At 22.9% G+C, this 13,379-nt stretch overlaps 2 protein-coding genes across 2 annotated transcripts in view; both read right to left on the reverse strand.

Annotated features, from left to right (window-relative positions):
- Window positions 1-407: 407 nt before the first annotated feature.
- On the reverse strand, window positions 408-1,572 carry LOC105364841 (phospholipase A1 member A). The gene has a single exon (XM_011502870.1). It carries the CDS (start codon window positions 1,467-1,469, stop codon window positions 408-410), a length of 1,062 nt encoding a protein of 353 aa, XP_011501172.1. The 5' UTR covers window positions 1,470-1,572.
- A 4,167-nt stretch (window positions 1,573-5,739) lies between these two features.
- The window catches only part of LOC105364842 (lost and found), a 69,510-nt gene continuing 61,870 nt past the window's right edge, over window positions 5,740-13,379 (reverse strand). The window contains exons 4-5 of the mRNA XM_011502872.1: window positions 6,832-6,954; window positions 5,740-5,981 (exon numbers count right to left, since the gene is read on the reverse strand). Coding sequence (XP_011501174.1) covers window positions 5,740-5,981; window positions 6,832-6,954 — 365 coding nt within the window. The remainder of the gene's footprint in view (window positions 5,982-6,831; window positions 6,955-13,379) is intronic.

Genomic DNA, 13,379 nt, shown 5'->3' on the forward strand with positions numbered 1-13,379 from the left:
TGTCCATTTCAAAATTAATAGCTAATGGTAATCATTGTCATAAAAGATATTCAAAATAATTATTAACTCTAGAAATCTATATTTTATTAATGTTGAAAATATGTTTTTAGTTTTATTTAAAGTATTTTAAATTTTTCATCATTTTAGTTATATGTAATCATTAAAAGATTAATAATTATTGAATTTTCGTTTTGTCTGTCTTAAACAAATTCATTTAGTTAAAAAGGTTTTATATATTTAAAAAAAATCTTCTATACGTATAATAAATTAATATCGTTAACTTTTAAACTTTTAAACTTTTAAAAAAATATTTATTTAAAAATATAAACTGTATACTTTATATTTATCATACAAATTTTCACAGATCTCATAGTAATGTATCACAATGTTTGAAATAAATCACAAATTTATGGCATAAAATTTTCAATCGTGAACATTCCTTCGGCAAATGGACTTTCACCTTTTGTTTTCACTAAAAAGAATCCTCTATTAGTCTTATCTACTGGATCACCGGCTAGTACTGCCGGTAACTTTGGGGGACATAATCCTAATAAATAAGTCAAAAAACCGGAACATCTCCATCCCCAGAATCCAATTTTGCTATTAATAGACTCAGCAAAATATACAGACGCACGATGATGATTACATCCAAAGGGATTTCTCTTTTCCCAACATCCCGGCTGGTTAATACCACCATTCATATAAAAATCTATATGTCCACTTGCTTCAATTTTACCTTGTACGAAGGCATTGGTATGAAAGACATCTACAAATTCTGCGTCTCCTTCGTCCAGTTTCTGATCTTTATTAACAGTAATAAAAAGTGGCATAGCTGGATCTAAGCCCGTTATTCTTGATAATTTATATGGTTTCAAATAATTTGCTGAGTAAGCAGGAACATGAGCACCTAAAGAAAAGCCAATTACATGGATATCCATAGCTCCATGATCTTTAAGTATATCGATTAACTGAGCAAGACATTGACCAACGTGTGGGACATTGTATACTGCAATTGGATAACAGGGTCCGGATGCTAGTCTGCGCCAATCTACAGCAATCAAATTGTAATAATTCTTTTTTAAATATTCCTGTCGAATGTCTACTAACGAATCTAGTTGCATGTCCGAGTTGTAACCGTGAACAATAATTTTTGTGGGATCTTGTGATTGAAAATATGTGTCACCCAAATTGGATCCGCTACTATTAACAAAAATTTTCTGACCAAGAATTTTGTTCTTTCGAGTGAAGAGGAAAAATCCAATCTCTCGGTCAGGACAGATTTGGTTAGTATTGACTAGACAGGGTCCAAGTAAAAAATCCTTTGTTGTCAATATATACTGATTATTTGCGATAGAGTTACTAAAACTGAAACTTTGTGTAAATGCCCGATGTAATAGTGTTAACAATAAGAGGAAACATAGTAGAGAAAAAGTTAGTAGACTTCGTCCATTAACTTTCTGGAAATACATCGTGCTTTTATTGCCACTGATCTTCAAATTTCACTCAATTGCACTGTATGGAATGTCTGTACAAATTAAACGTATTTTCTCTGTCAGCATACTCAGAGACCGTCTCGTTGGCAACTGCGATGATAATAAGGATGTCATATTATAAGCAGCGGTAATTAGTTTGTATAAAAAATCGCCGCTACCGTCGCCGCTTCTACCACCGCCTTAGTCGCCGTTACTACCGCCGCTGCTAAACCTACATTAATTATTGTGCATGTATACTTCGTGCCAAATTAATCCAATGTACTATATAATATTAATCTAATAAGTACAGCTACTGTGTATATATTTGAATCACAAGCAACATCATCCATCTGATTATTATTTGTGATAACAGAAAATACGTAGATTAAGAATCAATATGAAATCGGAACAAATTTATACAATCATACTGACATTAATTTTTCAAACTCATATTAAAAATTATTTAATTATTAAAAAATGTATAAATATACATAATAATTTTATTCGCGTATTACATTTACATTTAATTATTCAATATTGTTTAATATTCAATACTTATGTTATTCTTATATATAATACTGAATATTCGACAGAATATAAAACTAACAGTGTACACAACTAAATTTATAAATCGACTTTGTTTTTAATATCATATTTCCTATTGTTTTAATATTTTTTCAGATTTTTCAAGTATTCTTTCTTTATTAGTGTAAATTAGTAATTGTAAAATAAAAATATATTTATTAATTTTTTTCACATTTAAAATAATAAGAACAAGTTTTTTTTAATAGAAATATTTACTTAAATATGAAAAAAGTATACTTAAATATAAATTTTTGTATTTCAAATAATATAATCAAATTTATAGAAATTTAATCATTTAAAAATAACAATAATAATTATTAAAAAAAATCTATTTATTTGTATTTATTATTTTCCATGACAGATTACTTGAAACTTTATAATGTGTTTAAAATAAAGAAGTGATATTAATCTATAGAATTTAATCTATCAACAACCTGTGTGTTAAGATAATAGTCTTTAATATATATGTAATTTATATTTTTATCCGTTAAGAACATCAATCAATAAAATATATTTGATCACGCATGCATTCCACAGAATTATATAAGTTAATTACACATTTTTTACATTTAATATATTTCAATATTAAATTATATACAATAAAATTGTATCTAACAACGTAATAAAGAACATAAAAATATAATAATAAATATAAAATATTTTGATAATTTTTTTACTTGCTCTTAATGCATGCATGTATGTGCGTGCGCGCGTATGTGTGTGTGGTGTGTATGTGCATAAACATAAATTTTAGTTACAAATTGTGTTTTAATAACAATTAAATATGTTTAGTATTAAACTTAAAATATATTTTGTACTTTCTTTACACGAAAGTAATTTGTGACAAATATTTCTTTCAATATTTATCAAAGTTTAACTATTTATTTACTAAAGAGGTGAAATAATATACTTTAGCAAATACTATTATTTAATACAAATATAAAATCATACTGTAGTTAACATTTAAAAAAGGCGCAATTATTTTTCAAATATAAATTTGTATTATCACTTACAAATAATTTTTTTATTTAAATAATTAAATTATCGCATAAGTCTTTGCATTTTCAAGTTTGCTTGTTTTCAAAAGTTTTAAAACATTGTATTCTGAAAATGAAGAAGACTTCATCTATATCATATTAAATATAAAAACAGTAGTGTTAAATTAATATTTAGAAAACTCCATAAAAATATAACTCAATTTTAACAGAAATGTAAAAGAACATTGCCATTGTTATATAAACTTGTATCATATTTGCCGTTGTAAATGCAAAAATGGATTTATGCTAAAATATTTATTTTGCGTACATTTATGCCTCTTATGTATTTTCATTATTTAGATAATCCATTTAAGAATTATTTAAACTGTTGGTTAAACTTATAGTAAAGAAGTGCTTTATTTTAATTAAATGAAAAATTACATTTTTGTACAAATTTCAAAATTTAGTAAAATAAATTAATTGTTTATTAATTGGTAATTAAATGTTTTTATTTTTTAATTTATATCATATAATATATCGCACTTAGTTCAAAATTAGTTTATGCGAGTTATATTTTAATATTAACATAACATAAATGTCACATAACATAATTTTTAGCATACTTCATTGTGCGTACGTGCGTGCGTGCATGCATGGGCGTGTGCGCATGTGTGCGCGCGTAAGTGCGTGTATATATGTAAATACTATTATGGTTTATATATTAAAAATTTATGTATTATAAAAATTTTAATTATTTTTATTACAATTTCTCAATTTTTCAAATCCACATCTATAGACTAAATAGATGAAATTATGTAATTATTTGTTATTCATTTGCACTAAAGAATAGACACTATTCGACCATATATTTAAAACAGTTACGTTTCGCCATAAATAAATTTATAATTTTATATAAGAAATATTATATTTTATTTTAGAAATATTATATTATATTTCTTTTTCAGTTATCTAATATAATATAATAGAACTGTAAAGAAAAAGAAATTATTTGAAAGCTGTATTTTACCTTTATTTGATTCATATTTTGTTACAGACATAATTTTAAATTTCGTTGAAATTTATGAATTAGAATTAATCAGTAAATATGTGTATAATTTGTAAAACATGTAGAGAGAAGGTATGATAAAATTTAGTAACTGCCCTGCTGACATATTTTGTAATTGGAGAAATTCGGTATAAGCGTGAGAAATTTGACAATACATACTCTATTAAATTCGATTAATTAAGATTTCTAGTGTTGTCCACTAACATACTTGAAAGTTTGCGTACGGTTGCTGAATTAATTAATCAATAGTACTCGTAAACTGGGTTGGCTATTTACTCACAAATAATTCATATTTAAATGTACAATGAATACATAGAGCGTACTAAATGTATTCGGAAGTTTTTATATTCATTAAATAGTAAAATTGATTCACGCTTTTATAAAAGTACACTAAAAAAAGTTGTATATAATACAAGTCAGAATACTTGATATGAAAATGTATATGTGCATTAGTATATTTCTAAGACGTGTAGTATGCTCTTAAAAATATATTGAAAACTTATTTATACACCCACTATCTAATACTAGAAATTCAACATAAAGAATTTTTATTCGTATTTTTGATAATATAGCGTTCAAATTGATTTTAAATAAATTTTAAATGACTAAATCTAAATTTCTAAAAGGTCTACCTATTATTTATATAAGAATACTACATAATAATGTGTATGTAAGTAGCTTCTTATTTATATACATTTATATATATTAATGATTTCACGATATATTTTTATTATTCTGCTGTATTACTAAAAGCAACATTGATTTACTCTATTAATTTCAATAAATTTTCGAATAAATAACTTTACTCAATAAAAATATTCTATTTAACCCAAATCCCACCTTTCCTCGTATTAATTTAAAACTCTCTTCAGAATGTCGGCGAATAATAGAAAATATATATTATTTGAACTATTAGTATTTATAAATTATTATTATTTATTTATTATTCAATATCAAAAATAGTATTGATATCATGAGATAGATATATATTTTAGTTATAAATTTATAAATATATTTTTATTGTAAAATTAATTAAATCAGTTATACATAATTATTTAATAAACAGTTTCTATTAAAAAATCTCATACGTATTACCTTTATATTGTATTATATATCATTACAAGAGCAACTAATTTCAATATAAAATGATAATGGTCTATGGATTTTACACAATTGCTTTTTAAGTTTCACTTTAAAAAAGTATATGGCCACATCGAACAATTCTAAAGTTACGGCTTTAAAAAGATGCTACTTTCAAAACAAGTTAGCATTAAGTTTAAAAAATCTAAATATGTTTAATATAAGCATTCGACACTATGAACACAATATTTTATATAACTTATACTTACTTAAAGTACACTTAATTGGTTAATAATGATTTCATGTATTATGCTATATAAGTTACTAAAAATCTATTTAAAATAAATATATTTTAAATTGTATAAATCATTAAAAAAAAATGAATATTAGAGCCAATATTTTCCAACAGCTTGCTAAAATAAATTTTTCCATATAAAAAGTTTACCAGAAGTTTAAAATATTGGTCATAATTATATGAAAGTATTTCATGAGAAATCTATTAACTTATACTTTGAGCTAATTAATAAGTGTACTCTATGATAAAAGTTATTAAAAGTCCTTAATCTTTGAGCATACAAATTTTTAACAAAATATGAGTGGTACTTTTCTCACAGGGATAGTTGACGGGTAGATGTCCTTGAGGGTTATGTGAATTATGTGGATGTCGCGGCATTGGCATGCGTTTTCTGTAAAAGCACAAAACTGCAGCTGTCACAAGGCCTGCTGTAGCTAAAACTATGCAAATCATCATCATTGCAAACCAAGTGCTCTCCATGCCCAGAATAGTGGAAGCCTCCATATCTAAAATCAATCGATATATATGATCAATTTCTTATTTTCTTGTTTCGATACCATTTTGATGATTAATTTGAACATTTTCGATTTCATTTTCTTATGAGAAGGTAGTTTTTTTATTTGTATATGCTTTAAGCGTACATATATTTATACCATACAATGAATTTTTATTATTCATATATTAATGTTATTTCAAATGTTAATGTTAATGATGAATATTGGTAATATAATATCCTTCATAGTTAATAATTATATTCATCGGTTAAATACATAATATTCAATAGATGATAGTTTAATCAATACATAATACATAAAATTCAATATATAATAGATTTTTAGTCATTTTTATTAATTAATAAAAAGAAAGTATCTAACATTTTTTTATATATTTATTATATAATATATTAAAAAATTCAATTTTTAATAAAATAATAACGAAATAATAACGAAATAATAAATAATAAAGAAACGTTTTTATTAATTATGTAATATAATTTTAATGTATAACAAAATCGTATTCAATCTTATTTTTGATATTTTAAAATGTTAATACAATTTCTTAAAATGAATTTATAAAACTCCAGAAATATAATCGGAATAGTTGAAATCTATTAATATTTTACATTAAGTTAATAATTAATTACACTGTTTATTATATATTTCTGTAATTTATTTCACAATTTATACTGCAAATTTTATTTCTAAACTATTTTATATTTAAATATTTATTAATATTATCTTCTTAATATTTTTTCATTTAAATAAAGTATTATTATAACATAACAAATTAACAGATAACGTATAACAGATAGTATTTTTTCATAGTATGTAGTAAACTATATTAAATAATACTTACTGACACAAGCAGTGGAAGTGGCTTCATCAGAACCATCTTCGCAATGACTAATACCATCGCAGACAAGATCTTTATGTATGCAGAAATCTTTCAAATTGCATCGAAAATCATTGCAGGTATGTCCTAAATAAAAATATCTATTTTTATTAAGTTCAGGATTTATATAGCACGTAATTGTCTTACTATATTCGGTACAATTTAATTTCAAAACATATTATAGTTATTTGGTAAAGTTATTTATTCCAAATTTTCAATATAGATTAGTTTTTAATATAGATTTAATATATTTTAATATGCACGTTAAAAATATAAAATCATGTACTGAATTAATATTTTTAATTACTTACATAAAAATATCTTAAATTTAGCGTTACTAATCAATAATGAATATATTCATAGTATACCCACTAAAAATAGTTTATTGAATTAATAAATTAATACTTTCATTGAATTTATATATTTATTAATTCATACTTTTTTATTTAATCTTACTGAAATTTAATTTTAATAATGAAATTATGATCTAGTATTAGTTGAAATATATGAATTAAAAAACTTTTAATATATTTTAACATATTCGTAGAAATATATAAACTGTTATCTATACCAATAAATAGTTATACATAATCGAATTGTAATTCAAATTTCTTACAGAATAGTTATAAATTATTTTATAAAATGGTAAGAATTACTGTGGTAATAAAAATGGTTTAATATTGAAATTCCAATAAGTATTTAAATTTCAACGATACAAATTGTTTCAGTTAAACATATTAAATTATAAGAAGATATAATACATTGTTTTAATTCATGTATTAATTAGGAAGTTTGTAAAGTTAATTAACATATTAAATGATAATTGCGATATCTTACTGCATAATAAAAGCCCCAAAGTGAATATTAAATGATCATCAACATCATTCTGTTTGAATTATTTACTAAAGGACTTAAATCGAAATGCCCCTATTATGTTTGTACATAATACACATAATATGATATATATGTGTTTGTGTGAGTGTGTGTGTATATATGTGTGTAATCACTCTAGCACAGGTGCATAATACCGGAACATAATTGTTTGCTTTATTTAACTTATATGTATCATTTTCAAAATTAAACGCGAATTGTCTTTTAAATGCGTTGATTAAACATATATGTGAATAAAGCAAATATTATGGCTCAGATGCTGCACTATCATCATACAATAATACCTATAAATCAATTTTCTCTTTTATTCCAAAAAATGTACAAATTGTAAATTTTGTAGTCAAGTTTGAATTTTTAATTATAAATTCTTTTGAATTCCATCCATATATTTATGCCAAAATTTAAAATCATTGAAACATTGCAACATTTGAATAAAATAAATAAAAATTACGTTAATTTATTACACCATTTCTATTAGAAAATAGTTCTAACGTTTGTTAAAATGTCATTTATTTTTATGTTTAAATATTTTCAATTTTAAATATTTTTATAAAAATAACTTATACATAATAATCCTACAATAAATGTAAAAACAATAGCAATTAATATTAGAAGATTATTAAAACATTTATTCAAATATTATTTGCTAAAATTCAAATATCATTGTTTAAAAAGCAAAAATAATTAATATATTTAACAATTGTTACTAATAAATAAAAGATTTCAAATTCAAATTGGTCACTTATAATTATTTTATTTTATTAATTTGTCTAAATATTAAATTTATTTCATATACATTTTATGATTGAATATGACGTTGGTTATAATTGAATATTAGTATATAATTCATAAGAATATTTTTTATAAAAAGTAAAAATTAATAATTATTTTTTAAAATAAAAGTATTTAATTTATTTTTAAGTATAATTTAATATGTTAAAAATGGAGGACTTTAAGAAGAGCCTTTTATTTATACAGTGAAATGCATTACATTATTCAAGCTTAGTAAATTGTAGCATATTTGCTATAACTTCAACTAACTACGATTTTCGAATTGATATTTGAATATAATAATTTAATATATGTGTTATATAATGTGTACTTAGAAAACATAATAAAAATAAAATTTACTGTTATATTTTTTTTATTCTCGTTACTTTCGCTACCCCCCCCCCCTCTCTATTATATATATCATATATATCATTCTCAAACGTTTAAATCTTTTCTCTTAAGATAGGTATTTATATAACATAAATTAAATTTATAATAAAATTTCTATTTTCAATATGTATTTTTATTAATAGTACTAGTAATAACTTATCTTTAAAAATGTATGAGATAATTTTATCTATGAAGCGAATTTCTCTCATTACTTTATTAAATAATATATAAATACTTAAATGTGATATTCTATTAATTTTTTATATTGAAAATGAAGTGCAGATAAAAATGAAAGCAATATTTTACTACTATTGATAGAACAAAATATGTAATTTACGAAAGGTAATAACTTATACATATTCTCTATCAATCGTTACATTATAAAGGATATAAATTCATTTGGTGACTTATTTATAGAACAGAATTTTTCTGGAAACTATGTTTTTATTTTTATTATTATAAATTTTATAGTGCATATTAATTGTATATATGTATGAATTTAGATATTAATATGCATAGATATATGCGCGAGCGCATAAATACCAAATGTGCTCGCGTGGATAAATCAATTGTATTGCACAGTATCAATTTTCGTTCTTGGCAAAATATATATATATATTTCATTGCACAAATAATTGAGCCAATAGTGCTTTTATCTATGTTTGCGGCTTTCTCCTTTTGAGGAGAACCTTTATAGAGAATTTTATAAACTAAATATGTTAATTTAAAAGTTTCCCCAATACATGGATAAAAGTTTCACATAAATTTGTGTATATATCTCACCTCATTTATTAACGAATTATTATCACATGAATATCATTTGTGGTATTTATTATTATTATATTATGAGATCAGTTAAGATCAGTCAATCAGATCAGTTAATCGGATAATTCAATAATTCGTTATTAACAATTGTCGGTTGATAAATTCAAATCAATTTTCCCCTAATCTAAATTTTATATAAATAAATAATATTATAATTTCAATTATAACATTGAAATAGTTAGTATCAATATTAGTTAATATATTGTACATATAACGAAAATATAAAATATTCATTGTTGATTATATATAAAAATTATATTTTCAAAAATGAATAACGCTGAATAATCTATTGGTTTCATTGTTATATAATTAAAAACTTATTCATACCTATATTTACTATTATCGTATATCATAAGCACTGACTATATTAAATAGCCTTGTATGTAATATTCACAGAGGTATTAAGCAAACAATGCAAGAATACAGCATTTCTAGGAAAATTATTTATTAAAAAGTAAATTTTAAATAATTTTACAAAATAATAAAGAAAAATATAAAAGACTGAAAGGAAATAGATAAGGAAATGCAACCATTAAACAATTATTCCAAATATGGTATATCATTAATACCTTCTAAAAATGTATAAAAGATTGATAATGAATATGTCAAAATTTTAATATTTTCATATTATATAATGAAGTGCTAATTATAACTGTACTTGTCAATAGAATAAGTCGAATAAAAAAATAATCTTTACAGTACTGTATCCACTTATAAGTAATTCTGATTCTGTTATTCTTATATTTACTTTATAAACATCTGTATTTAATTATGAGTTTAAAAAATATAAACTTCGAAAGCTAATAAATGTTTTAATAATAATGATGATTATAGTAATAATGATAACATTAATCATAATAATACTAATAATAATAATAATCATAATAAAATATAAATACCATTTGGAATTCATTGTAAAACATCTGTTATCAAAATATCGATTTATGAAAAAAAACTGTGGTTTATTATTATAAAATTTGACTAATTTTTAATATTTTCAATATGAATAAATATATATTAATCATAAATATTGAAATTTAATTTGATAATGTTTATATATATATATATATATATATATACGAATGTATGTGTATATACATAATTGATAGACATAAAATAGGTTTTTATTAAAATTATTTAATGACTGTGTAAAAAACCATTGTTTTTGTTGGCATTACAATCGACTCAAAACCTTGTATACAAATAGATTTTTCTTTTACATAAAATACAATTCAAGTGGACAAAAGGGATAGGTGGTTAAATCTCCTTGTTTAATTATCCGCGAGCCATAGCACAGTATTAAGGGGGTGTGGCTATATAACATTACACCCACCGATCAAAAAACACTAATAACGAGAGTAAAAAAGCAATATACCATAAACAACTAGGTTAATATTTGCACCTATGTATATCTCACCATCCTGGTAATGTTTACTCGCTTCTTTGCTGTACTGATCATATTATGGGTTCTCAAATTTGAATGAACGTAGTCAGTTGAATTTAAAGAAAAAAATAGTGCTTCACAAAACACACTTTGCTTACTGAATATTAGATGCTACCACATAAAAAATTCTTTACAAATAGATAACAAATCGAATTGAAAGAAAATAAATTACTATACTATTTTATTTAAAAATTTAAATTATTCAAAATTCAAATCCGTAAAAATAGATAAATGCGGACAAATACTACAAAATTTATTAAAAAATTTTAATCTTTCAAAGAGCTAAGTTATAGAATTATAACTTAAATAATGCATATAATAAATATAACTATTAGATTTATTAGAAAATATTTAATTTTTCATTTAACTAATAAAAATTGATGATTACATTTAATATCTCAATAATGTTTATTAAAATAAACGATTATTTTGATTTAGGAGAACTACAATAAAGTCGTTAAAAGTTATTAAAATGTTAAATTGACTGTGACAAAAACTGAAAATGATAGATTGAATTTCTAAAATTGGAACATTTAATAGTATAAGATAATATTTTGTTATATATCAACTTAAAATAAAATTATATCGCAAAATATATTTATGTATTTTATGCAAGATCCTTTTACATATTTATATCTAAAATATTATTTAGTGAACAACTCAAAGAAATTAATTTCAGTAGAAAAGTATATACCTGTAATAAAATTAATTAATTGATTTATTTATTAAACTATCACTATAATTGATAAGTTAATTCATCTCTGTTAAGGAATTTTATATATACTATCAAAAAAGTAGGTAATACTTTCTTCACTATTTGTAAATATAAAGAATATTATAAAAATGCTCTTCATTGAAATATTAGATTTATTTACTTTAGTTTTTTCTATAAATAAATATTGAAAGTAAATCAGTAATCTATAGAAAAAATTATTAATGTAGTAAAGTTTAAATATTTTATTTCTACATTATTTTTACATTTACTATTCATTTATTTCGGAATACTCTACAATATATAAATTTTAACAATTATAAGTGATATAAGTTTTTACTAATTTGAAATTTATTTATACTGCATTAAATGTTGTTACAAAGAATTTCAAAATCTAATAGTTAATAATAAAGGTTCATCTATACAATTGCACAGAGTTTAAATATTTGTTCTTCTACGAAAAATATTCTTTTAGACATCTTTGTCCTGCATTGACTTTCCAAAAGAAATAATTAACGAATTAAGTAAACATATTTATATCAATAATATATTAGAATTAATATTGTAAGATTAACCATGATTAAAGAAATTCAATATAACATTTACATTTTTTCATAATGATAGTAACATTAAAATGTATTTATAAAATTAATTCAATTTGTTAGAAAGATAGAAATACATATATTTTTGCGTATATAAAATGTTTTATATAAAATGTAATATATAAAATTTTTGTTTATATAAAATAGTTGCTTATAATGAATGATGGGTATTAATCAAATAATAGTTTTTATTTTATTTATTAAATATTTTAATAAAAACTATAATATAGGTATAATATAGGTATAATAAATAAAAAATTAATGTAAAATTGTTTATAATAAATATATTTTAGTATTTATACCATCATAGGTATAAGTAAATCCTGTAAATATATATACTGTTCAAGAATGTATGAAAACTCCCAGCTCATTAAACATTTGGAAAAATCGAGATAAGAGTTCCGAAAAGGGCAACTCTCGGTTACGCGAGTAATAACATTCAAAAACGCGCCTCAGATTAACTAAATCTAAACAATTCAGCAAAACTTCGAATATCTTAAGAAAATAAACTTCATAAACACATCTGGCGAGAACAAGGCTCCAAGTGTCCAGCAAAACAAGTCATAAAACTAATGCTACGAGACATTTGACACGGCTTTGCCATAAAGCATCTATCGACGACAAATCATAAAATTAGCCTGAAAAACACAAGCCAGATGATACACTCAAAAACAATGCTACACCTAACCTTCACAACATTGACCGATCGCAGCGCTCATGATTATAAGAAATGCATGCAACAATGCTAGAATGGAGAGGGAAAAGCGCGGCATCAAGACCCCCCATCATGGAAGAGAGTTGAGCAAGACCCGCTCTCATCGGAGCCTCCATCTTGGAAAGACTCACTGGTGGGAGACCCCACCACTCGAAAGGCGCC

This window comes from Ceratosolen solmsi, unplaced genomic scaffold (assembly GCF_000503995.2).
Source record: "Ceratosolen solmsi marchali unplaced genomic scaffold, CerSol_1.0 scaffold15, whole genome shotgun sequence".
In the NCBI taxonomy this organism is placed as follows: domain Eukaryota; kingdom Metazoa; phylum Arthropoda; class Insecta; order Hymenoptera; family Agaonidae; genus Ceratosolen; species Ceratosolen solmsi.

Excerpts from the sequence above, each read along its gene's own strand:
- LOC105364841 (XM_011502870.1), bottom strand. The coding sequence starts at position 1,469 with ATGTATTTCCAGAAAGTTAATGGACGAAGTCTACTAACTTTTTCTCTA.